The 27,410-nt window shown below is 42.0% G+C and overlaps 1 protein-coding gene across 1 annotated transcript in view; it reads left to right on the plus strand.

Moving 5' to 3' along the window:
- Positions 1-849: 849 nt before the first annotated feature.
- The window catches only part of LOC137651236 (E3 ubiquitin-protein ligase SHPRH), a 57,355-nt gene continuing 30,794 nt past the window's right edge, over positions 850-27,410 (plus strand). The window contains exons 1-6 of the mRNA XM_068384460.1: positions 850-994; positions 14,817-17,229; positions 17,525-17,718; positions 18,990-19,185; positions 19,538-19,720; positions 20,057-20,251. Coding sequence (XP_068240561.1) covers positions 14,824-17,229; positions 17,525-17,718; positions 18,990-19,185; positions 19,538-19,720; positions 20,057-20,251 — 3,174 coding nt within the window. The 5' untranslated portion in view covers positions 850-994; positions 14,817-14,823. The remainder of the gene's footprint in view (positions 995-14,816; positions 17,230-17,524; positions 17,719-18,989; positions 19,186-19,537; positions 19,721-20,056; positions 20,252-27,410) is intronic.

Raw genomic sequence — 27,410 nt, forward strand, 5'->3', positions numbered from 1 at the left:
ATTAGGGTTGTAGCTTGGATAGTAATAATAATAATAATAATAATAAAATGAGTTTTGTATTTCCCTCCAATACAAAAGTTGTCGAGCACTGTACTACAAACGTTTCACGGTTTTTAACCGAATTAAAATATCGTTGAAAAGTTACATGACTTGTATTTTTTAAGAATGAATCTTCTTCGAATGCAGTGACCTTGTACACGTTACTTGAAAAGGATTATTATGAATGAATTTGGTTTGTTTACACGTCTCTCCTGTAACTCAACAAAGGGCTAATCTATAAGCCGAGTTAAAGCAGGGTTGCCAGATTATTTCGACTGAATTATCGTACATGAGCCTTAAAATTGTCGTTTTTCAACCAAAATTATCGTACACAGTTTCAATATAATTATTAGGGTGTTACATGATTGACTTATTTCAAAAGATTTTAGTATAATTGTTTAATCAAACCCACATACACCTACATTGTTTATACCTTAGGTATGTATCGTACATCGTACCGGACCCAAAATAATCGTACACGTACGATAATTATCGTACGAATGGCAACCCTGAGTTAAAGAGACTTATTTTGAGTGCCGTGCAAGTTGTTTGGAATAGTTCTTTCAAACAGTTTTTAGTATGTTTGTAAAAAAAAGCAATTTATTTCCAATTAAATAATATTAATTTAAAGTTTATATTATGAATATTATTTATAATAATTTTAGTACCTATAAAATGTTAAGAATGACTTTAAAATATTGTTTTAGTGTGAATATTTTGTAGGTTTTTCACTGCAACCGTACCCTGTTCGGAAATAGTTTACGCTAAATAGAATGTAACCAGATCTAAGCTCCGCCTCCTTACTATACACAAACACAAACAAACAGTCCCCTTATAACTTGACGTTATACCTTTCGCCAATAGTAAAATTGGTCGACGTTGTGCGAAAAAAAAATAGTTAAAACATTCACCAGGAATGACTATCCTTCCGTATATATTTCTTTCTGCAATATAAGTAAGTATAGATGTAATTTGATGCTTTGTTATTACAAAATCAGTAACATGAAAAGGTTAACCGCTATGCCTTAAACTATGCATTAAATTACACAACATGTCGCTGTTGCCGGTAAATGTATTTAACAAATACGCTAAATATTTATTTCATAATTGAGTATTTGGTGTAGTAATTAAAATATTTGTTTCCCAATTGAGTATTTCGTGTAGTAATTGCACTAGTAAATCGTGGTTGATTATGACCTGGGCCGCCTACCGGGCCAAAGGAGGTCAGGGCTGTCAGTTTTTACTTTTACAAAATAAATTCCGTAGATTATTAGTCTTTAATTGACCCGTCAGCTCTTAGCTTCAACCATTTTCCTAATATAATTTCACCCTTGCAACATTCAGAGAATCTTCGATGAGGAATGATATATTTATAGTTTTGGACAGGGCTGTCTTTATTCTGGACTTGAAAATAATGATATTTGTTACCACTGTTCAGAGGTACTTAGTTTCTGCCAGTCATCATCATAGAAGACCAGTCACGGTAGTGAAAAAAATACTGTAATGAAACACTTGTCAAAACCTTGAAAATTTTGTATGCAAGGACTGCTGTACTTATAGAAAATGTGACTTATCATCCCATTTTTAATGGAGTCGTTCCTAACAGTGTTCAATGTATTACAAACACCTCCTTGATTAAGCTAAAGATTATTGGTTTTTGCTCTTCCATATGCTCGCTTCGCAAGCGATTAAACATTACCTCATTATTATTATTATTATTATTTGCTAAGCTACAACACTAGCTGGAAAGACAGGATGCTATAAGCCCAGGGGCTCCTACGGGGAAAATAGCTCAGTGAGGAAAGGAAACAAGTAAAAATAGAAAAAAATTAAGAACAATAACATTAGAATAAATATTTCCTAAATAAACTATTAAAACTTTAACAAAACAGGAGGAAGAGAAATTAGATAGAATAGTCTGACCGAGTGTACCCTCAAGCAAGAGAACTCTAACCCAAGACAGTGGAAGACCATGGTACAGAGGCTATGGCACTACATAAGACAAGAACAATGGTTTGATTCTGGAGTGTCCTTCTAGAAGAGCTGCTTACTATAGCTAAAGCGTCTCTCCTACCCTTACCAAGAGGAATGTGGCCACTGAACAATTACAGTGCAGCGAGAGAAAAATTGTTTGGTAATCTCAGTGTTGTCAGGTGTATGAGGACAGAGGAGAATATGTAAAGAATTGGCTAGACTATTCGGTGTATGTGTAGGCGAAGGGAAATTGAACCGCAACCAGAGCGAAGGATCCAATGTAATACTGTCTGGCTAGTCAAAGACCCCATAACTCTCTAGCGGTAGTATCTCAACGGGCGGCTGGTGCCCTGGCCAGCCTTTTACCTATGCTCTTATGTTCTGGCAAGAGGAACATGTATAGACTACGCGCGTTAACCTGTGTGCTATTATTTCAGCGTTAATCATCAATTATAAACACTTATAATTTGATTACCTAGTTTATTATTACCCAGCAATTCATGGTTATAGGTTTAAACAAATGAACTAGTAATGATTTATTGAAATTTTCTAATTAAAATCATTTTGGGAAAATTATCTTTTAAGGAAAATTAAACCAGTTAGGTTTTAGGTGGGTAAGTTTATGGTAGGGGATACTAGATACACGTGGGAGATCCTTATATACGAAGTCCCCGAAATGGCTTCCTTGTGTTTATTAGGGGAAATGGGTAAATTCTCAGATGTAACAACTTAGTATGCAAACAAGTATGATGAAAAACTATTTCTCAAGAGAAACAAACAGGGATACAACCTAACCTAACATTCCCCACCTAACCTAACCTAACGTAAAATGCCTCTTCCTTACTTATGATCCCTCTCTCTTAGAACTCTTGTGTTCTGACCTTAGGTTGTATCCCTTTACAGTATTGGTCTTCCTTGTTAAATATATAGTTTTTTTTCAGACATATTTTCCAGAATAACACTTCTCATTATAACATGAAAAATGTATGTTTCACATAGTTATTGTCATCATAAAAATTGAAGGAAACCATAAATAGCTTACAACAATGTCATCTCATTTTTATTGAATGGATAATGGCTGTGTATATGGAATGATTGCATCAGTGGCATCCTTCCCAAACAAGAAGGAAAAAAGAAAAATTTCAGAATAATGGAGGTACAGTAGTTTCTAATTGATAGTGAAGTTAGGCGATTGGTGAAAAAAAGCCACTTGATACAGAAAAGGCCTCAATGCTCACTTGGAAGGTGAATGCAAATGGTGACCAGGCTCTATTGGTATAGAAAGTTGGAAATTCAAGTGTGCAGACATTGATATTGGGGATTTTTAATGAAATTAAAGAGGCCATTTGCATCAATAGGCTTAGTAGGAGATGATGATGAATGAAATTAAACACAGTTATTATAAGTTTATGATTATAGGTTATAGAGCTAAAGAGATGAGTGTTTGAAGAGCTCTGTTGGATTATGTAATTTATAATCTGAAACTAATGTTATCTTCTGAAGCACTGATACCAAAAGGTAGTTTTGTATGTTTACTAGAGCTAGAGCTTTGGTCAAAATTTTTGTATTTTCTACATTTTTATTGTTTTGAAATATTCTGACAATTTTATATGGGAAATGTAGCTAAACAAAAAAGTGGAGTACAGGGGGTGCAATATGAACCTAGCATAATTTAAAGAATCTTATCCTTAAATAACTATAGGACCACCCTCTCCCCCTAGTAGACCATCTAAAACTAGCGAAGAAACACTCTAGTGAAATACAAGGATGTATTATAACCTAAACATATACTACCCCAGCCTAACCTAGAGCACTAGGTTAGTACATGATCAAGGGAGAAATGCTTCTCTTACCTTCCTAACCTAACCTTGGAGGTCGTATCACTTTGAACGCCTTAAATAAACCATCTGTGGTCTTGGCTAGTACAATGGTATTGTGTTCGCCTAGCATTCGCATGGCAGCAGATTGATCCTAGCCCGGGACGTGAGTTTAAGCTGTTTACTGGGGAGGTCAGTTTGTGGCTGGACACCACAGTAGGTGACTGGGGTTGCCCAGCTGACATTCTGGTGAGCATCAATTCTGGTGAAACGAACTGAAACCAGACACCTTTACCTTTACCTTTGGAGTAAGCCTATTACCTTACCTCAATCAGAATTAAAAGGTGCAGACGTTGCTGGGAGAAGTTTCCTTCTTTGAATTTGTCTCCTGGTGATAATGCCACTTAAGGCAGTCTCCAGCAGTAGGAAGTACTAAATTGTCTTATTAAAAACTCACTACCAGTGCATGCTTGATTTAAGATTTCCCATGGAATCTCGGATGCAGGAAAAATAGTCAGCAGAAAACAAATCCCAACTCTCAACTAATTGAGCACTTTCCTTATGTCAAACTAAGACAATTTACTGTGAAACTTACTGATGCAGGAAAAGTAGTTAACAGTGGACAAATCACTGGCTTGTAATAAAAGAGCCACCATTGTAAAGGGGGTGGTTTCCTTTTGTGACACCTAGATTCTAAAATATCATTTGACTGGATGAGCTTGAAACAAAGGAACCAATAAGGATTCAGAATTTCATATTTATCCACTCTTCAACAGTTGAAGTTTAACTCAAAAAACACGTCTTGGCATTCTTAACGGCACCAACCAGGTTTCAACATTTTCCATTTATACCACACTTCAACTGGAAAAACACATGTCTTGGCATTCTTAACTCACTGTGTAACATGACTTGGCCAATCGGCTTCCTTACCTACAATGTATCAGAATGAAAATGGATTAGGAGTGCTACTTGCCTGTCAGCATTCAAGTATTTATCCACTAATAATAAAAGAAATATCATGTATCCACTTGTATCCTAAACTGAAATACAGTACTATCCTTTGATGTATGATGGGTAAGAACATGGCCTCCTTGATTAGGTTGGGTAGCTTGGAGGCTGCAAAGCAAGCCTTGAAGAGAAAGAGCAAAGCATCTTTTAGTTGGACGAGGGGAATGCAAGGTTTATTTATTTACATGTGACGGTGCATAGGTATACTCTTACTACAGTAGCTAGTACTGTATGTAAATATTTTACATGCACACAAGCACTTGCAAACATCACGTCCACTCATAACCCAACTTAGGGTGCTGTGTCCTTAATCATCAGAGCTTCATGACCTAGAATAATGTGTTCTTTCTCCTCACGCATTGAAATATCTCTGACGATGAAGGAGTAAAATAGCCTTAGGCCTTACCTCCACAAAGTTCAGTTCTCTCTCCATCTTTTATGTCCAGCTTCAGTTGCTTTTTACATAGCACAAATGCAAAGTTTTCTACGAATTGCTCATTCGTATTGAAAGTCCTTGGCCCCAAAACTGGCTGTATGAGCTAAATTCTACAAATTTAGTCAAGAGTATCCTAGGCAGTATTTATACTGTATACAGTATAGTATTGTTATGTCATGGATTCTTATGTCAAAAGTAAAGTAATGAATAATAATATGATGAATGCTCCATGAGATCTAGGGAATAATCTTGATGGAAATCCAGTAAGTTAACCTGATTACTAACTAGGATGATTTCTTTTATCAACTGTAGGGTTATACATAATTATATTTAGTTATTATTATTATTATTATTATTATTATTATTATTATTAAATGCTAAGCTACAACCCCAGCTGGAAAAGCAGGATGCTATAAGCCCAGGGGCCCCAACAGGGGAAATAGCCCAGTGAGGAAAGGAAACAAGTAAAAATAAAATATTTTAAGAATAGTAACAACATTAAAATAAATATTACCTCTATAAAATATAAAAACTTAAACAAAACAAGAGCAAGAGGAAGAGAAACTAGATAGAACAGTGTGCCCGAGTGTACCCTCAAGCAAGAGAACTCTAACCCAAGACAGTGGAAGACCAAGGTACAGAGGCTATGGCACTACCGAAGACTAGAAAATAATGGTTGATTTTGGAGTGTCCTTCTCCTAGAAGAACTGCTTACCATAGCTAAAGAGTCTCTCCTACCCTTATCAAGAGGAAAGTAGCCATTGAACAATTACATTGCAGGAGTTTACCCTTGGGTGAAGAAGAATTGTTTGGTAATCTCAGTAAATGTAAATGTAAAAACTTTGTTCCTTTCTAACCCAACCTAGGATGCAAATCCCTTCTTACCTAACCTAACTTAGGATGCTGTATTATCCTTACTCATGTTACATCATGGTATCCTTAAACAACATCTGAGTAAATTGATAATGCCATTTTTCCTTTTCCCCCAGTTCATGTTAATGTGGTTTGTTTTCCAGATGGGTGAGACGGGGGAACTTGATTCTTAAAGGGACAGAAACTTATTGTATTTGTATGATTCTCATCTGGAGAAAAAAATTGATTTTATGTTGAACCTTGATGTGGATCAAGGCATCATAATTACAAAAAAGGTAAACAGCTGATTGGAAATTTCTGTGGATAAACGAGGCATAGCCTACCTAAAAGGATGTTGACATATTTGACTTGAACTCCTGTAATTTAATGAAATTCATCAGTTTGGAATTGATATACAGGTACTAAAATAAATGTTATTTTTGGGCTCAGGCCATGTCGTCCTAATGGAAGTTCCTTCAGGGTAGCTTCTTTGGGTATATTTGACTATGGTGATATTCCCAGAGAATTTTACCGCAAGGTATCCAGAATTCTAACTCCTGGAGCGAATATCCCTAAATAAATCTAAATGGGATATCGCATAATATCAGAGGACGTATTCTTGATACGCCACATAGCTATGTTCACCCCGAACAGAGTTAACACTTCAGGGGTCAAAGTGGCAAGAAAATGAAAAGCGAGAATGAAAGGAGAGCTGTTAATAAGGTACTCTCCTATCCTGTTTCGAGTGTGTACACAATGCCGCCGACGGCGCCATCTGTATTCCTTATCGCGTAGCTCTACTACTTGGTGTTTCCCTTGTGATTCTCTCGTAATCTTGGATTTATTTCAACATTATGATGCTTTCTCCAGCCTCTTCTGCCTCGGGAAAGTTGAGTATTATCTCTATTATGTATAAATGTAAGCTCTTGGTGTTTCGAATTGAATCAAAAGTGATATTTACGTAAACAAAAGCCTTTGCCTACCGTAGGCATCCTGGACGCTGTCGCTCGCTATGCATGAGACATTTAGTTAGCCAGAGCTACGTTCCCGGTACTTATGCTTTAATAAATCTAGCTATTTAGCTTTACGAATAGGAATTCTTTATATGATGCCGTTAGTAAATTCAGTTTCGGCGATTGAGGTAACCGATCCTAGCCTACGCTAGGCTTCGTAGCCTAGGCGTTTGGCCCTTATGCTTATATGCATGATATATGGTTTTCAGAGAGTTTTAAATTTATTGAAGCTATAGGCATGTTTATACATATAAGATATTGTTGAATATTTTTCTTCCAAGATTGTATACGAGAGTTTCGGTGATTTAGGTAATCGATTCTCACCGCGCCTAGGCTAGTAGCCTATGGGGCTTTAGTATACTTTTGCACACTTCCCCGGTTGTTCTTTTCTCCCCTGGAGACTAAGTTCAATCCCTTTTCCCTCTGAGTTAAGCCTTAGGCTTAATCCTAGTGGTTTTAACTGGATAGTATTCAGGTATAACTATACTAGGAGGTTTCTGCCCTAATCCTGTGACCAGAGTGACTGGTTTCAGGTTTGGGCAGAACATCAGAGTAATTAGTCTGGGGTCTGTATCTTCCTGGCTTAGAGAATGAGATCCCTTTGCTAGGTTAGGTACAGACATAGGAGGCTTAGCCTCCCTAGACCACATCTGAAGGTTTCTGTACGAGATGATTCCTTCTTCTAGTGATCTAGCAGACTAGTCCAGTGTTGTTGTTCTTGGATTGGAGGATAAGATTCTCCATTTCCTAGTGAATAGCAACATCAAACTTTGTTTTGGTATTGAGGAAGGTAGCAAGTATTGCTGACCTTTCTCCCTATAGATAAACTCTAGGCTAGGATGAGCTTTCTTAGCCACTGGGGTTAATCTCATACTAGAACAAGGTTTTCAGGACCCTTTTTCCATTTCCCCCCTATCCTTAGTAATAGCCTAGCTATTAAAACTCTTGTCTGTCGTTCTACATCTGTACCTAGAGTAGGTTAGGATGTGGGACTGGCTCAGTCCTCTGCCGTTGTTGCCGGCCGGCAGAGGTCTAACTTCTATAGAGTGTTCCCCAGACCTCCCTTGGTCTACCATCCATGCCTGTCGGTAGAGCCCGGCAGGCGATGGATAGAAGGAAGCCTGAATATTACATTCTCCCCTTCCTTATGTTCACTCTTTCTGGATGGAAGGCTATAAGGCAGTGCCGCCTTATATCCTTACATCCATGCGGTTTCTCTTGTTAGTGTATTGTACCCCTAGCCCGGCTGCCGGCTTAGCGGCCGGCAGCCGGGCGGGTGGAAGTTCTCTGGTTCTGTTTTACTGCTGGCCGGCATAGGTATCACCTACCATTGCCGGCCGGCAACGGCAGCACACCATAAGATCTGCCGGCCGCCACGATTAGTGGCCGGCAGCCGGGTGCTGTTTTCAGTTGCCGACCGGCATACGCACATACTGAACCAGTGATCTGCCGCCCAGTAGTCTGAAGGTAGTATACCTTTGAACTAGACTAAGGTACTTGCCGGCCGGCAGACATTATATTATATACAGTAGCCAGTATTTTTACAGTATAGTACATACTGCATGGAGAAAACTGTAGTATAGAATATATTGTAACACCAAAGTTTTTCCAACATACTTGGTGTTGCCTTGTGCAGCCTTTTGTTGAGACCGTACAGGATAGAGAAAGTGAGCTCTTTCTTTATTAATTATCCAGTATATTAAAACTCTTACCATGGTGCGAGCTACACCTAAATTCCTCTGGAAAATATAATGAAGGTTATTCTAAAATGAGACTTAACCTTAAGTTTTAATATCTGGAAGGTTACAGCAATTGGCTGGGCAGGAAATACAAGTATGTGTCTTTCCTTCTTTCCTTTCTAGCTTAACAGTTATAAGCTATATATATATATTATTAATAAGTTATCCAGTGATATGTCTTCACTTGATACTCATGGAATTTCTTCTCTTACAGGAGGACCATCCGAAGTGCGGGAGCATGTTTTGCAACGTCCGCAGCAAGAACTTCTGTGGACATGAGTTGTGTAAGAGGCATGCAGCATGCGCAGTCTCCAAAGGTGATCTCCTGTATTGGGACCCTCAGGTATGTACCATCTGTTCTAACCTGATTACCGAGGCATTTGACACCCCTAAGTTGGCGGAGTCAAGGGACGCAGCATGGGAAAAGTTACGAACCTGGGTGGGGGGTTTTCAGAAGCATACTTGAGGCCCCTACCTTCCAAGCGAGAAGATGAGGGCCTACCTTTTTCCTAAGGCATCTGCGGATGCAGTAATTCCTCAGCCTCACGCGGAGATCCCGACTATTCAGATTCCGGTTGATTCTGAAGTCTCGGACGCCCTACAAGACATCCAACTGGACGATAGGATGTCTGAGGTGTCCGAGTACACCGAAACGGACCTTCTGGCAGAAGGTCAGGAAGAGGAGCTGACCCAGGCTCCTGATACTTAGGAGAAAGAAATCGGCGAGTTGTCGATTACCTCGGTTCCAGCCCCGGAACCTATTCTCTCAACATCATCTGCTATCCCAGATGATCTGGGAAGGACTCTTTCTTCCATCGTTGAAATGATTCAACAGATGTAGAAGAAGAATGATGAGAAGGAAGCTGCAATGAAGAGAAAGTCTTCCCCGGATGAGGGTCCCCAACCTAAGAGGAAGACAAAGAAGCCTAGGCTATCCTCTCGGCCAGCTAAGCCTTACAGACAGCAGCAGCAACAACTTCCAGTGACTGCGGTGCCTCAGCTGGTGGCACAACCTCCAACCACATACCAGTTGATACCTCAAGCAGTGACGAGTCAGTCGTCTGCTTTTAACCCAGCGTTCGAAAGGCAGACAATGACCTTTAGTCCAAGAGCTAGAGGAGCAGCCAGAGGTTCCTCTAGAGGCCCCTCAAGAGGCCCCTCAAGAGGAAGGGGATTCAGGGGAGGACGCGGTTAAGGAGGCAAGGCCTCAGGTCCACAACAACAGAAGTGAGATGCTTCTGGTAGGAGGGAGACTTCATCTATTTCGGGATTGCTGGACCTTCAATCCCTAGGCCCACAGCCTAATCAAGAATGGACTGGGTTGGAGCTGGTTCAGCACTCCACCTCCATTCTCACAATTCTTCCAACACTCGACCCCCGTTCTGGAAGAATATGTTAGAGAACTCTTGTAGAAAAGAGTAATCCGAAGGGTAAAGTCCATCAAGTTCCAAGGAAGGCTGCTTTGTGTTCCAAAGAAAGGTTCAGAAAAACTCAGAGTCATTCTGGACTTGTCGCCACTCAACAAGTTCATAGTGAACTACAAGTTCAGGATGCTGACACTTCAACACATAAGGACCCTACTGCCCAAACGGGTATACATCGTCTCAATAGACTTGTCAGACGCTTATTGGCACGTTCCAATAAATCGTCATCTCTCCTCCTACCTAGGGTTCAAGCTACAAAGACGACTTTATGCCTTCAGAACCCTGCCATTCGGGCTAAACATAGCCCCAAGGATTTTCACGAAGCTTGCGAACGCAGCTGTCCATCAATTATGCCTAAAGGGAATCCAAGTAATTTAGTAGCCTACCTGGACGACTGGCTGGTGTGGGCAGCATCCAGGACAGAATGCTTGCAAGCCTCCAAGAAGGTGATCCAGTTCCTGGAACATCTAGGATTCAAGATCAACATCAAAAAGTCTTGACTTTCTCCATCTCAAAAGTTTCAGTGGTTGGGAATCCACTGGAACTTACAGTCACACTAACTTTCCATTCCTGTGAAGAAGAGGAAAGGAATAGCAGGATCTGTCAAGAGACTTCTAGAATCCAAACGGATATCAAGACGCGAACAGAGAGAGTGCTGTGCTCTCTACAGTTTGCCTCAGTAACAGGTCCTGTGCTAAGAGATCTGATGAGACCACTACCGACTCGTCTGCGAACGCTTCTCAAGCCGTGGTCCAAAGCCAAGCAACTGAAGAAATTGGTACTTCTTCAGCCACCTCCCCCCTCCATTATGATTCATACAGATGCTTCAAAGGAGGGATGGGGAGGTCATTCTCACCGGAAGAAAGTCCAAGGAGCTTGGTCCAACCTGTTCAAGAAGTTTCATATCAACTTTCTGGAAGCCATGGCAGTACTTCTTACACTGAAGAAAGTATCTCCTCGCCACTCGGCCCACTTAAGATTGGTCCTAGACAGCGAGGTGATAGTGAGATGCCTGAATCGACAATGGTCGAGATCACCTCAAATCAACCAAGTGATGTTGGCCATTATCCGGCTAGCGGAAAAGAAGAGATGGCACTTGTCAGCAGTTCACCTTCAAGGGTTCCGCAACGTGACGGCAGACGCTCTATCCAGGTTCACACCGATAGAGTCAGAATGGTCCCTAGACGCAAGATCGTTCTCTTTCATCTCGAGTCAAGTCCCGGAACTGCAGATAGACCTCTTTGCGACGAACGACAACAAGAAGTTACATCGTTATGTGTCCCCGTACGAGGACCCTCTAGCGGAAGCAGTGGACGCTATGTCCCTCGACTGGAACAGATGGTCCAGGATTTACCTGTTCCCTCCGCCCAACCTTCTATTGAAGGTCCTCGACAAACTGAGATCCTTTAAGGGGAAAGCGGCAATAGTGGCTCACAAGTGGCCGAACAGCGTTTGGTTCCCTCTGGCATTAGAACTACGACTGAAGTTTGTGCTGCTACCGGATCCAGTTTTGACTCAGTACAGAAGTCGACTGTCTTCGCTTTATCACAGAAAATCCGGAACCTACATGTCATGATTTTCTCTCCCTAGCGGTGAGAAAAAGATTCGGGATATCAAGAGACAGTATAGACTTCTTAGAAGAATATAAGTCCAAATCTACAAGAAGACAATATGAGTCATCATGGAAGAAGTGGGTGCCATTTGTCAAGGCGAAGAAACCACAAAAGATCTCGACAGATTTTTGTTTATCGTTCTTCATCCACCTTCATTAACAAGGTTTAGCAGCCAACACAATATCGACGTGTAAGTCTGCCTTGACAAGGCCTATTCTATATGCCATCCATGTCGACCTCTCTAATGATATTTTTAACAAAATTCCGAAGGCCTGTGCTAGGCTCAGACCATCAGCACCTCTGAAACCCATTTCATGGTCTGTGGATAAAGTTCTTCATTTCGCATCAATGATGAATAATGAGGAGTGTGCTATAAAGGATTTGACCCAAAAAGTTATATTTCTGTTTGCACTCGCTTCAGGGTACAGAATTAGCGAAATAGTAGCCCTCTCGAGAGAGGAAGGTCATGTTCAGTTCTTAGATGGGGGAGAGCTGAACCTTTTTCCGGATCCTACATTTCTCGCCAAGAACGAGTTACCCACCAATAGGTGGGGTCCCTGGAGAATCTGCCCTCTAAAGGAAGATGCATCTCTATGTCCAGTGGAGTGCCTAAAGGTCTATCTTCGTAGAACTTCAGACTTTAGGGGAGGACAGCTATTTAGGGGAGAAACCTCAGGCTCAAATTTATCTCTGAAGCAATTAAAGGCAAAAATCACCTATTTTATTCACAGAGCGCATCCAGACAGTACACCCGCAGGTCATGATCCGAGAAAAGTTGCCTCTTCCATAAATTTCTTCAACAATATGGATTTTGAACATCTTCGCTCATACACTAGCTGGAAGTCATCCAGGGTATTCTTTAGACATTATGCGAAGCAAGTGGAGGAACTTAAGAGGTCTGTGGTAGCAGCAGGTAGTGTCCTTAGACCTGCTGTTTTAATCTGCGAGGAATAAAGAAGTTAATTGGGATGATTAATTTACGGGTGGGTGTGTAGTCACGGACTGTTTCTACAGACTAAGTGATAGGCCACTAAGGTGTCCTTATGAACTGTTCCATAGATAAAGGTGAACCAAGCATAATACGGACACATGTGCCAAGCGTTTGTTACGCTAGTGTGATTGAACAGTAATACAGACTGTAACAACAGTATTGATATTTTGATTTCAAAAGTGGTGCATATATGTTTCCTTTTCAGATGAAACAATAATTTCTGTCTTACTGTTTTATTTATGCTCAATTGTTTGTTCATCAACATTTTATAATTCTTATAAATGTCGATTGACCTATATTTTTATTGATTGTCAATAAACTAGTTCTTAGTGAACTTTGCGTCTTATTCGCCCACGTCTTTTTATTAGAAATGTACTTAGCATTACACTTAAAACTATGGATAATTTTAACATGAATGGTCATTAAGATTGTTCCTTACTACATGCAAACATTCTTTGGTTTATTCTTTCCTCAGGAAGGAAAGATTATGTAACCTAAAGGGATGGTGGTGGATATGCAATATTGTTCCTAAACGGATACAAACCTTTGTCCAATCCACTGATAAGAATAGACATATTGGGGGACATGTTGGTATTTCATACTGACATGGGTGGTTCTTGTACAAACTTTGCTTTATAACGTATAGGGTGAGACCACTATACGGGCTTGTCTGTTAGTCATCCATAGGTAATATGTACTCCTCGAGACTTTTCCAGAGTCTAGTATGACTCTTCCCTGTAGGGGGCAGGAAGCACTACATGGTTTATGATTAGATGAAATATGATGTATGACGGTAACATCATAGGTCTCTAGGTCTATGCAGACCAGGAAATACTTTCTTGAGGGCATGGCACGATTTGAGAATCCACAGATACAGTAATGCTCTGGTAAACTTCCATCAGGACGACATGGCCTGAGCCCAAAAAAACGGATTTTGAACGAAGCGAAAAATCTATTTTTGGGTGAGATAGCCATGTCGTCCTGATGGACCCGCCCTTCCTTTTAATGAAAAAGGGCTATAGGACCCCTCCCTATACTACAGTATCTGTAGCACCTCGTGTATCGCTACAAGGAATAGAGATGGCGCCGTTGGCGGCATTGTGTACACACTCGAAACATGATAGGAGAGGTACCTTATTAACGGCTCTCCTTTTATTCTCGCTTTTCGTTTTTTTGCCACTTTGACCCCTCAAAGTGTTAACTTTGTTCGGGGTGAAGATAACTATGTGGCGTGTCAAGAATACGTCCTCTGATATTATGCGATATCCCATTTAGATTTATTTAGGGATATTCGCTCCAGGAGTTAGAATTCTGGATACCTTGCGGTAAAATTCTCTGGGAATATCACCGTAGTCAAATATACCCAAGGAAGCTACCCTAAAGGAACTTCCATCAGGACGACATGGCTATCTCGCCCAAAAATAGATTTTTCACTTTGCTCAAAATCCGTTTTTACAATTTCATCAACTGGATCATCTTGCAACTCTTAACCATTGCTTGTTTGCTAGTAACCAAGCATGTAGCTGATGATAGGAATAAGAGATTATACATACTGTATTCGGCATCAGTAATTCAAAAGAAAGTTTCGTAAACTTTTTTCAATTAACATATAGTATCCTGAAGGGTTGGATATAATATTAGTTCAGGTAAAATTACAAATTGAGTGATATTGAATTCATCCTACTATTTTTTTATTTATGAAATTATGATTTTCACTCTGGAATTGTACCTATTTATTTGTGGATAGTCGTGATTTCGCCAATAAGCAAAGATGTAACTTTATATATGTAAAAATTAGCATCAAGGTTAGGGTGCTCTAATAGGTTATGTCTTGCTTTACACTAAGAATATTTTTTTTTTGACAAACTTTATAGAATTTAAAGACTATTATCATAATATCTCCTCCTTAGGGTCACCATGGTGAGGAATAAGCCACAACCACAACAGCTTAATGAGCAACAGCAGAGAAGAGCTCAGTGGAATCTTCTTGATGGGGCAGGACCTGCAGGAAACAACCAGGAGGATGTTAATGTCCACGGGAGAGAACCGGAACACGATGCAGAGAATAACTTAGCTCTTTTGATAAATGATGAGCTAATTGAGGATGATGATAACGACGTAGATTTTGTCCCCGCACCGTATGGAGACCAAGCACTTCGACAAAGAGAAGTCCACTGGGGTAGGTTACCTGGTAGACAAGGTAACAATGATGAAGATAATGAGGAGTTTAGTGATGTCGATGATGATGATGATGAGGATGATGACGATATTGTGTATATTCCAATACCTCGGAGAGATCGGCAAAGAAGGAATAGAAGAGTAGCTTTTGAAGATGATGAAATACAGGAAATTCCTCAACCAAGGAGAGAAAGAGTTAGGAGACCAAGGGAATCTATTAATTATGGTGATTTTGCTAAAGTTTTGAAAGACTGTCATTTTTATTGCAAAGTATTTTATAATGAAGACTCCAAGGGTTCAAATCAAAGGTCTACTGATGATATATTTTGTTATTTAGGAGAATTATCACTGAAGCTTAAGAGTAAATTAACAAATGATGAACTTTCACAAATGCTTTGTAGTGAATTCTGGGTATATGTCAGTCTTGAGGAAGACAAAAGTGCCGTTTATTTTGAATGGGCCTCAGGCTCCTCTACTTCTAAGGGTAAGAAGAAAAAGCCAATTGGTTTTCGTCATTGTATGATAGAGGGCACTCTAGATATGGACCTTTGGCAGGGTCTGTCAACACAGAAGTATTTCAAACTCTCTCTCAAGGACCATGATGAAGATAAACAGGAAATGACACTTAGTGTACTTTTCAGAAAAGGGGGACTCACTGAACTCAAGTTTTCAAGTGATGGAAGTCCATGTGCCCCACAGGTAGGGAAAGTGGTCTCTTTTTTCACAAGTGTTCCTATGGTGACCTTTACTGGAGAGAAGACCTTGAAACATGACAATGAGGAGGTCTATGCAGCAATTAAATGTGTTCATAAAGACAAGGAATACTGTGCGGTTGATGTGCAGCATCCAAGTCTTATTCCAATGTTGAGGCCATACCAGAAAGCTGCTGTTAAGTGGATGTTGCACCAGGAAAAATTTATGAAACTTGATAAAGATGTTAAAGTTGAAGATAATCTTCACAGTCTTTATGAAGAAGTTGTTAGCAAAGATGGAGTACGTTTTTATTTCAATAAATTTGCAGGATTAGTTGTCAAGGATAAACCATTGGCTGTAATGCCTTCACCTGGTGGAATTTTGGCAGATGAAATGGGCCTTGGAAAAACTGTAGAAGTATTGTCATGCATGTTAATGCATCCAAGGAAAGATGTTCCAAAGATAGAATATCAGGAGCCAGAACAGTCTGAAGTAAATGACTCGAAAGAAACCAAACAGCTGAAAAAAAATATGAGTGATCATCAAGATGACATATACACTTTGGAGTACAAGAGTGATGAGGATGAATTTAGCACATCTGCTGGTGATGAATTTCAGAGTGTAAATTCAAGTAATGTAAATGGATCTGATAGCGAATGCTCAGAAGAGGATGCCGATAGAAGTGTTTGCTCTCCGCCCCAGCGTTCGGGCAGGAGAAAACGGAATTCTTCTGGCCATGTTAAAGTTTATATTCCCCCTAAGAGTGTTGCAGTGGAAAGTAACGATGACTCTAACAAATCCAGCCGTCCAAAGAGGAGGGCTGCTAAATCTGTGATTGGCTATAGTGATATGGATTATTTAGATGATGAAGAAGAGGAAGAATTGGAAGAAACATACAAACCTACGAAGAAAAAAGCCAAGGTAACTCCAAGTAAAGCCAAACATAACATTGATGAGGAAATTGCAAATGATGCCGATTGGGCCACTATTGAATCTGTTATTGTTCAAGAATGTTGGAATGGAAATTACAAAGATTATAAAAAAGAAGGATCTTACAAGGAATTTTGCAAGTTCATAAGAATGAGGAAGAAAGATCCGTATTATATGATGACTTTGAAGGAGAGATTAGCTATTCAATATTCAAATGCAATAGCCGAATATAGTGCAGCTCCAGCAGTAAGTAGGAAAGGAATCACAGGCTTCTTTGATACAAAAGTAGCTCAGAAAAGTTTCTTTGAATGCATTTGTGGCTCTTCAGAAGCAGAGATTAATGATGATAAATTTAGAATTCAGTGTACAAAATGTAGTTTGTGGCAACATGCAAAATGTGTTCAGTTTGATGTGTCCAATCCATATAGAGGAGATTACATTTGTCCTCATTGCTGGACACAAGAAACTCCGGTGGTGTCTGGAGCTACATTGATTGTCACACCATCTTCAATTAGTTATCAGGTGAGTTTCCTTAATCCTGGTTGTTTTTTCCTGAATAAAATCAAGCAGTGATAGTACTGGAGGAAAGAGATCATTTATATATGCAAGTGGATAAAACAAACTGTAATTCCCTTTTCTTATAGATACTGTACCTGTATCTATATTGTATCGTGTAATTTCTGGGAACTTGTTTCATTGTCAGTGTGTCCCTCAGACACATTATAGGGATCCTGTAATTTTAAAGGTTGCTCAACATTTCCTTTACTGTAGGTACAGTACAAATTAGACTGTCTTGATAATTGCTTTTGTATTTCAGTGGAAGGATGAAATTTTGAAGCACCTGAAGCACAAGGCCATTCGAATGTTAGTTTACAAAGGAGTTGCCACTCAAGGGTACATGCAGCCTCGTTATCTCGGAAACTTTGATATTGTCATCACTACGTATGAGACGCTGAGCCGTGAACTGAATTATGTGGATTTACCCCATAGCAATAGTCAGGCAGGAAGAAGGTAAATTTAAATCTTATGAAGTATTTTGCATTTCCAAGAGTTGCAACATTTTTAATGGGAAAAAATCCAGAAAGTTAAAGAATTTGTCCAAGTTTTCTTTCGAGGAAGATTAGTTCAATCATGATCATTCATGTCTCCTTTTTTTGAGGTAACATAAGGATGACATAGTCCCATGTGTGAAGCATAACAAATGTGTGAATGGGGTTATACATAAAATAAATTCTCTTCAATATTTATCTCTATGATGCCCCATTTCTCTGAATACCCTACAAATTCAGGTCCTTGTTTAAACATTTTCTTCCTAATCTTCCAGAGTTCCCACTATACTAATCTTCATATCTGTTACTTCCTTAGTAAATTTCTTCTTTTCTCATTTCTCATATGTCCAAATCATCTCAGTCTTTGAAGTCTTGTTAATTTCCAGCCCATTAACGTTGAATCCTTTTACAACTATCTTGAATGTATTACGATATTCCTCCCTCACTATGGGCAAGATCATCAACATTTGGCAGGTACTTCTTATTGAATATCTTTTTTTCTATTATCTTCGTTTTACGAGTCCACGTGTCCACAGTATACTCGAATGAAAGTTGTATCCATATCACATTGAATGTTAAAATTCACTAATGGGATATTCATATTCAGCAGTAGCTCAAGATATTATATTTTGGGGAGAGTGGCCCCATGATCCAGAGATAACTGAGGTAACAAAAGTTTTACCTCCTCATACAGTAGCTATTTTCCCTTAGTTTTAATTGATATCCTCCTAAGTATTTCTAGAATTTCCATATAGCCAAATATTTAATGTCCTATGGATTTAAAAGAAAACTTGTAGCTTGCTACAAGCTTTAAAAAGTGTGGGTATCTACTGAATTTGTTTTCAGTTTTTTAGATTTAAAATTTTTTCTTTTTTAAAGCGGTGTTGCATTTTTTTACTTGGGAGTCCCTTTTATAAGTTGTGTATTTAACTGCAATACAGAGCAAATGCTGGTATAATTCCAAGAGAATTTTGTATGTTAATAAAAGAAATTTGTTGCTGCTCTAGTTTACCAAGAATTAAAACCTCTTGAAAAACAACTAAGAAAAACCAGAACAAGAAGCATCAAGAGAGTGTAATTTTAAAAATTTATAAAGTAAGTTTACAATTAGAGGTTCATACTATTTTAACTGGTTATTAAGAGGCTTAGACCACTGTATTGTACTGTAGTTACGATCATTTATGGGCAATTATGTCAAGTGTTGACTTATTCTTTTTATTCGTACTATTGCAGGTTCAGGTATCCTAAAAGATTCATGGCTACTCCATCGCCCCTTCCCTGTGTGGAATGGTGGCGTGTGTGCTTAGACGAGGCACAGATGGTCGAGTGCACCACTAATAAAACTGCAGAAATGGCACTCAGACTTGCAGCAACAAATAGGTGGTGTGTCACGGGGACCCCAATTCAAAAGTCAATAAATGATTTGCAGGTACAGTACAGTGAAGTGTTATATAGGTGATAGAAAGTACTGAATTGATTTTCACTTGGTATTTTAGTAAATGTTATGTATGAAATCATATTAGGGACACCATGAAGTAAATTGCTATGAGGAAAACAAATGTGAACGTATTTTTAAATTGCTTAGCACCTCATAATTCTATAAAGGTTAAAAATACTGTTTGACCAAAGTGAGTTGGCTAATGTTGTAGGACTATTATCGACCAATTAATTGGATTTTGATAGATCTTTTGTCAAATAAATTTTAGTAATCTGTTTTTATATTGTGTTTGTTTTCTTTCATGTAAAGGAGGTTTTGTTTATAATTTTCTTCTTGTTCTTAGGGATTGCTCATGTTCCTGGGTGTAGACCCATACTGGGTACCACAGTGGTGGCAACGCTGTCTATTTGATCCTTATTGTTATGGTGTTAAGGAACCCATGCACAATTTAATAGCACAGTACATGTGGAGAAATTCTAAGAAGGATGTTATTCATCAGATTGATATACCTCAGCAGTCCGAGGAGGTAAAGTAAATTACTAATTTCTAAGATTATGAAAATACAGTATATTTCAGTTTTAAAGGTTTCTGGCAAACAGGTAAATGAATTACGTCTGTTCTTTGCGCCTTTAAAGTATTCATTTAGTCATTCAAAATGGATTGAAATTTAGATACTGTACATGAAATATTTTCTTTGTGATCTAGATATTCTGAGACAGCAGATGGATGTCATTGTGATTAAAATTAATTGTTGAGATTTATTCTTAGTCTAGCTTATTTTTGCATTACAGTGATTAACTAATTTGTTGAGGTACGATGCCACGGGAATTGCAATTCCATTCAATTTTAAGGGAAATTTCAGGTACACTGGTTAAATTTCACTCGCGTTGAAGAGCACTTCTACCAGCGGCTACATACTGAATGCTCTTATGATGCACAGCAAAAATTGAAATCCTTCCCCAATCCTCAAACCAAGCTGAGTAGCCTTGATAGAGGGACGCTAAACTACCTTCTCCATCCTCTTCTCAAATTACGACAAGCATGCAACCATCCTCAGGTAAATGTGTAGAATGTAACACTCTGGTATAGTATCTTGCAGTATTTATTTGAAAATATTTCAGAATATCTAATCCCACACCTTTCCTTACTGGTTTCCCAATTTTCCATTTCAGCAATGCTGAAAAATTTAAGTAAGACCTTGCTAAGTCTGACTTCACTAAGTCAAAAATATCCCAAGTAGATATGTATCTGACTAGTAAAGAATCTTCCATAACTGGTTTTGAGATTATTTTCTTTGTTATTTTTCATTCATTGTTGACCTATTATATACCAAGTCATTAGCAGGAAGACGAAAGTTATGGTTTTATAAAAAAACAAATTTTAAATATGTAACTTCCCTGGTAGTTACATATATACAGTATAGCTTAAATCCCGCGTTTCGTCGCGCGCATGGCAGAAAATTCAAATTTCGCGGCAATCACTGCCATGACAGTAGGTGGTCATACATGAGCGCCATCTTTCATAGGTAACTGGAACCATTCCCAACATTCCTCAGAAATTCCCTGCCGTTGATCAAGTCAACACCTAGGAGATTCGTTTCGCTGATATTACTTTATTCTACAATATGATGAAGTACCTTTTGTCTGATTATTGTTAATGGCTTTCGCTGCTTGTTTTTGGATATTCTTTTGACTTTTCACTACAGTTTAGATAGACTTTGTTGGATTTTGACCTGGACTTTTTTCTGATTACAAAATGGCTGACTCTATAATAAGAAGGTGTGTTAGAGGATGCAAGACTCGTATGCCTAAGGCCTATGTTGATCCTCACACAATATGTAATGGTTGCAGAAGTCAGGTATGTACTTTTAGTAACAGATGTGTTGAATGTCGGTCTTTGTCTGATAAAGAGTGGAATGAGTTTGATCGCTATGTTAAGCGACTTGAGAAGGATAGGCTTAGAAGAGCTAGATCAACCAGTGTTCTTTCAAATAGATCGTCTGATAGTCATATTCCTTCTAATATACATCATTCTAATATTCCTATTCCTGATCCTAAGACAGTAGTTCCAGACCCCGCTATGGTGTCGGGGGTAAGTGAACCTTCTTTAAAGGATGTGTTGGCTGCAATTTCAGCCTTAGGTGCACAGGTTTGATCCCTGACTTCGGAAAAAGAAGTTGTGTGGGGTGCAGTGCGTGGCTTGCAAAGCAAGCTTGTGAATAGTGATAGTGAAGTGGAGGGTGCGTCCGTTTGTGTCCGTCATAATCCCAGCCCGGGACCTCTTCCATGCTCCCCAACCCCTTGGGGGAAGGAATGTCGAAAGGCGAAAGGATATGTCAGACCTTGATCAGCGAACGGACGTCCCCTCGAGCGATCCTGTTGACGATCCCCAGGACGCTCCCCCTCGCCGCAGGAAAGGTGAGGTTAGAAAGTGTTCGTTCTCGTCGGATGACGCAAAACCACAACGTGGTTGGCGTCAACTGCTTCTCTCAAGGCCGGTCAAGAGACGTATGTCTCCTGCTAAACCATCCTGCAGTAACTGGAGCTTGCCGGAAGTTTTTCTTTCGGTAGAAGACGACGTGCCAGCGTCAAAACAGTCGCATAAGGCATATAGTTCGTCGGAGGAAGAGGGTGCTCATTTTACTTCTGTGCATGCTTCTCCCCCTCCCCCAGATTGGGAGATGTCACAAGGACTTTCCCCTGGTGGTCACCCGACAACGGTTGACGCTCCCTTGCAGCGATCGTTATACAGTTCAGCTAGCGATAAGAATCGCGTCGCTCCTTCGCAGCAGTCTGGACGCACGCAAGACGCGCCGCAAGTGTCAGATCTGTCTGAACTGAAGAGGTCGATTACGTCTCTGTTTTACGCATACAGTTCACGAACAGAGGTATCTCTTAAAGAACCAAAGGACATCAACAGACCAAGGAAAGGAGCTGCCGCTAACCAAGGCGTTATCGGACAGTGAATCATTCCTGCCCTCAGCCATGCTCCCTCGCAGCGATCGGGACGCGTTTTGGGAAGCGACAAGGTTCTGGACGCTCCCTCGTGGCATGCTGGACGCATGCAGCACGCTGGAAGCTTACAACAACCTGGACGCATACAGCAGGATGTACGTATGCTGGACGCATGCAGTCAGGACTTGTCCCCACAGCATGGTAGACATGCAGTTGACTCTCCTTCGTTTCCTCGCGTCAGGCTGTAAACATACAGCATGCGGGACGCACGCGAGCAGGACTTTCCCTCGCAGCATGCGGGTCGCAATGTTGACGCTTCCTTGCAGCATGATGAAATTATGCTGGAAGCACTTGAACACGACTCTCCTTCGAGACTTGCGGGACGCAAGGGTGACGCTTCCTCGCAGATGACTGGTATCTTGCATGATGTTCCATCACAGCATGAGGAGGTTTTTCTGGAAGACGATTATCGACAAGATGAGGCAGTTTTGTTTACCACCCATTCGACTCAGGGGATCAATATTCCCTTAGCCGAAGTTTTAGAGGAGGAATCCCATGATACGCTGCAGGCAGCTGACCTTAAAAAATTGCTGACGGTTTTAACAACACTGTATCCAGAGGACTTTTCTCAACCTATGCCTCAGAGTCCGCCCTCCCAGTTTTTGAAGGGCAGACCCCGAAAACCATCCTCCTTCAAGAAAATGGTTTTGGCTAGATCTGTTAAGAGAGCTTTCTCAACTCTCAATCAATGGACTTCCAAGAGAAAGGATCTAGGGAAAGCTGCCTTTTCCTTTCCACCTACTAGACTGGCCTCCAGATCTAGTGTGTGGTATGAGACTGGGGAAGTTCTCAGTTTGGGAGTTCCTGCCTCCTCCTAGGGAGACTTCTCCAGACTTGTTAACTCCTCACGCAGGTCAGCCATGAGCAAGTCGAAGATTATGTGGTCCACTTCTGAGATGGACCATTTTCTGAATGGCATTTTTAGGACGATAGAAATCTTCAGCCTTATGGACTGGACTCTCGGAGCTCTCGCAGAGGCCACAGACCCAAATAACGAGGCTCAGATGCATCTGATTGCCTGTCTTGATAAGGCCGTGAGGGATGGCTCCATTGAACTCTCCGCCCTTTTCATGACAGGAGTGCTTAAAAAGAGGGCTATGCTATGTTCCTTCCTATCTTCAGGTTTGACTCTTGCTCAGAGATTTGAACTTTTATTTGCTCCTTTGGGCAATCATCGTTTTCCTCCTGACTTAGTGAAAGACTTGTCGGCAGCTCGGGCACAAACTGCTAAGAAAGTCCTCCCTGCCAGCTTTTTAGCAAGGAAGCAAAAGGAATCTCCTCCCACTCACCAGCCCTTTCGTGGGAAAGCCCCTTCAAGGGGAACTCAGGGAATTGCTGCTGGAGGTCAAGCTCGCAGATTCTCAAGACAGCAACCCAAATCAAGGAAGTGAGACCTGCAACCTCCAGACACTAGTGGGAGCCAGGTTATCCCACTTTTGGCGAGAGTGGAGCCAAAGGGGGCCGGTCATCTGGACAATCAATGTCCTCAAGGAGGGATACAAGATCCCCTTCCTGAGAATGCCTCCCATGTCGTCAAAACCCTTAGAGTTGACAACAACCTACTCAGGGAACAAGGCAGCAGCTCTTCAAGGGCAAGTCAACCTTATGCTGTCGAAATCAGCCATAGAAGTGGTAGAGGACACCTCCTCTGAGGGGTTTTACAACAGACTTTTCCTAGTTCAAGAGCTCGGGGGGATGGAGACCTGTTCTGGACGTCAGTCCCTTGAACAAGTTCGTCAGCAAAGTAAAATTTGCCATGAAAACTTCAGCGTCAGACCTTGCAGGCACCAGACAGGGAGACTGGATGGTGTCATTGGATTTGCAGGACGCGTATTTCCATATCCCGATACACCCGAACCACAGAAAATTTCTAAGGTTCGTGTCCCTCAAAACCACTTATCAGTTCAAAGCACTCTGTTTTGGACTGAGCACTGCTCCCTACGATTTTACCCGAGTGGTTGCCAACGTGGCTTGCTGGCTTCACCTAAAGGAAGTAAGGATTTCTTTGTACCTGGATGACTGGCTACTCAGAGCAGAATCACAAGAAAAGTGTCTGGAGGCTCTTCAAATGACAATGTCCTTAACGCAACAGTTAGGTCTGATGGTGAACCTGGCCAAATCTCAACTAACACCCTCACAGAATATCATTTATCTGGGGATGAGAATTCACTCAGCGGTTCCCGCCAGCGAGCCATCGCTCGCCAAAACGCACCATCGCTCGCCAAAACGCACCATCGCTCGCCCACGCGCCAAAGCTCGCCTACGCGCCACCGGTCTCCGTACCGCCAGCGCTCGTCCTTACAACCGCGCTCGTCCTTACAACCGCGCTCGTCCTTACAACCGCGCTCGTCCTTACAACCGCGCTCGCCCTAACCTGCGCGCCCACGAGCACTTAAGCCTGCGCGCCCGCTCGCCCATGTTCGCTCGCGTGCGAACCAACGATTTACCATCGCGCGAGCACCAGGGCGATTTCGACTGTGATTCCCGTTGGTTTTCGCAACACGGGCAACCTGGCGAGTCCTCTGGAGCGCGTACTTCCAGATCACGTTCTTCACCCCGTAAACACAGATCATGGCACGTGCAAGAGCAGGAAGAGTCTTTAGAGAGGTCTGGGCAACATTCTTCTCCTTCTTTTCAGGCAGGCCCCGTCATCTCTACTCCTCAGGATCGTTTGATTCCCTTCCCCCCAGTGGGAGTCGCTGACACTGCGTCTGTCAGCTGTCAGCAGAGGAGGTACTTCGAGATCATGGGGGAACCTGGTTTAGCCCTTCCTCTCCACCATTCCTTGGAAGGGGGTTACCAGGGGGTTTTTCTCTCGAGAAATTCTCCGCCTGGCAGGTGACATTCTCGACTTCGGAGATCTTAAGCCAGGAGAAAGCCGCAAAGTGTGCCATGCGGGCCATTTCATGGCTGGTCGTCTGGCTTGGATCTCTGGGCATCCTGTTGCGATCCGAGAATTTGTCCGAGGAGAGCTCCAGGAAGGTCATGGAAACTCTCCTCCTCTCGGGCACGAGCACCATTGTATCCCGTCTCACCAAGTTTCGAACTTGTGGGCAAACTCGATGTTGAAGCATTGAGATGCAGTGACCGAGAGGTTCCTCTCGGAAGTCCCAACAATGGATGTCGGCAAGCTCAGACACTCTTCCACCCTTGGAAAGACCTTGTTTTGAGCCCAAGGATGGGGAACGGACAGCTGAGAGGTGGAGAAAGTCGAATCATGATTCGCTCCTCCAAAGGCGCTTACATCCAGACCCTACAAGCCTCCAGCACCTCAACAACAACAGCCTCGTCAGCCTGGGACATCGGAACCGGCCCCGGCAGCTAAGACAAGGTGTCTAAACAGCAGCCCCCTCCTGTCAGAGACCAGAAGGGCGGGAAGTCCTCCTGGGGGAGCGGCCGAGGCCGCAGACGCTAGGATTGGCAACCCCCCTGCATGGTCCCCAGTAGGGGGATGCCTAAGGTTGCGCACTCAGGTGGCAACAACTCGGGGTCGATTCCTGCACGATCTCCGTGATCAGCCAAGGATATAGCGTCCCGTTCTTACATCTCTACCTCCACTGACAGCGAATCCAGTGTCGCTGAGCTCCTATGCCATGGGATCGGCAAAGGGGCCAGCCCTTCGGGCAGAAATCGAGACCATGCTCTAGAAGGATGCTCTCCAAAAGGTCATCGACGGCTCCGCCCCCGGCTTCTTCAGCCGACTCTTTCTTGTAAGAAAGCATATGAAGGCTGGAAACCTGTCTCGACCTCTTAGCCCTGAACAAGTTTGTCGAACAAACTTCGTTCAGCGTGGAACAGCAGAGTCAATTAGGCTTGTAGTGAAACCACAAGATTTCATGTGCACACTGGATCTGAAGGACGGGTACTTCCAGATCCCAATCCATCCGTCTTCCAGGAAGTACTTGAAATTCAGCCTCGACAACAAGATATACCAGTTCAAGGTGCTGTGTTTCGATCTCTCCAGCACCGCAGGTGTCCACCAGAATGTTCAACCTGTTATCTTCATGGCCACACAGGAGCGGCATCTGTCTCCTTCGCTTTCTGGATGGCTGGCTAACCCAGGCAGTCTCGGAATCGACGCTTCTTCGACACCGAGACAAGCTTCTGGGACTTTGCCAAGATCTAGGGATCATGGTAATTCTCGAGAAGTCTTCTCTGCTTCCATCTCAACAACTGGGATATCTAGGCATGATATTAGACTCCAATCTCCAAGCCTTCCCATCAGATGACAGGATAGCAAGGCTAAGAAGAGTCGCAGAACCTTTCCTCGGACGAGGAGAGCTTCCAGCCCAATCTTGGTTACGCCTCCTAGGTCACCTTTCCTCCTTGGCCAGACTAGTTCCAATGGCCGCGTCAGGATGAGATCCCTGCATCGGCGGCCCAAGTCCCGGTGGAATCAAGACAACGATTCCCCGGACATTCTGGTTCCTTTGGGACCTGCGGAACGAATGGACCTGCAGTGGTAGTTGACCTACGGAAACCTTTGCAAGGGAATAGATCTTCTCGTCTTTCCCCCGCATTTAATACTGTTCTCGGACTCGTCAAAACAAGGGGGTGGGGGGGGGGCCACGTTCTGAATCAGGCCTATGGTCAGAACCAGAATGGTACCTCCACATCAATCTGCTAGGAATGAAGGCCGTATTCTGGCCCGTCAACACTTCCAACAGACCCTGGTGAGTTACTCCGTGAACGACAACTCCACGGTAGTGGCTTTTTTCAACAAGCTGGGAGGTACCTTTTCATAACAACTACTCTTGCAGTAGAGATACTGAGATGAACCGAAGTCCACTCAATACCCTATCGGCTCGCTTCATTCCGGACAAAGAAATGTGCTCTCCGACAGTCTGAGCAAGGCCTCACAGATAGAGAGTACCGAGTGGTCTTCGGCCCCCCGTGGTAGCCAACAAGTCCTGACCTTGTGGACCTGTTTGCGACAGCCTTGAATTTCAAGCTGCCGCTGTACTACTCCCAGTCCCAGACCCCAAGGCACTCTGGCAAGATGCCTTCCTACACGGTGGGACAACATCGACGTATACGTCTTCCCACCGTTCTGTCTGTTGAGAAGGGGGCTCAACAAGACCAGACTATCGGTTAACCTGTCAATGACTCTGATAGCTCCGCTGCGGCATCATGCAGAGTGGTTCCCGGAACTTCTGCATCTCCTGACGGAACTCCTGAGAGAGTTTCCCCCACGACACGAGC

Source organism: Palaemon carinicauda, chromosome 12 (assembly GCF_036898095.1).
Source record: "Palaemon carinicauda isolate YSFRI2023 chromosome 12, ASM3689809v2, whole genome shotgun sequence".
Taxonomy (NCBI): Eukaryota; Metazoa; Arthropoda; class Malacostraca; order Decapoda; family Palaemonidae; genus Palaemon; species Palaemon carinicauda.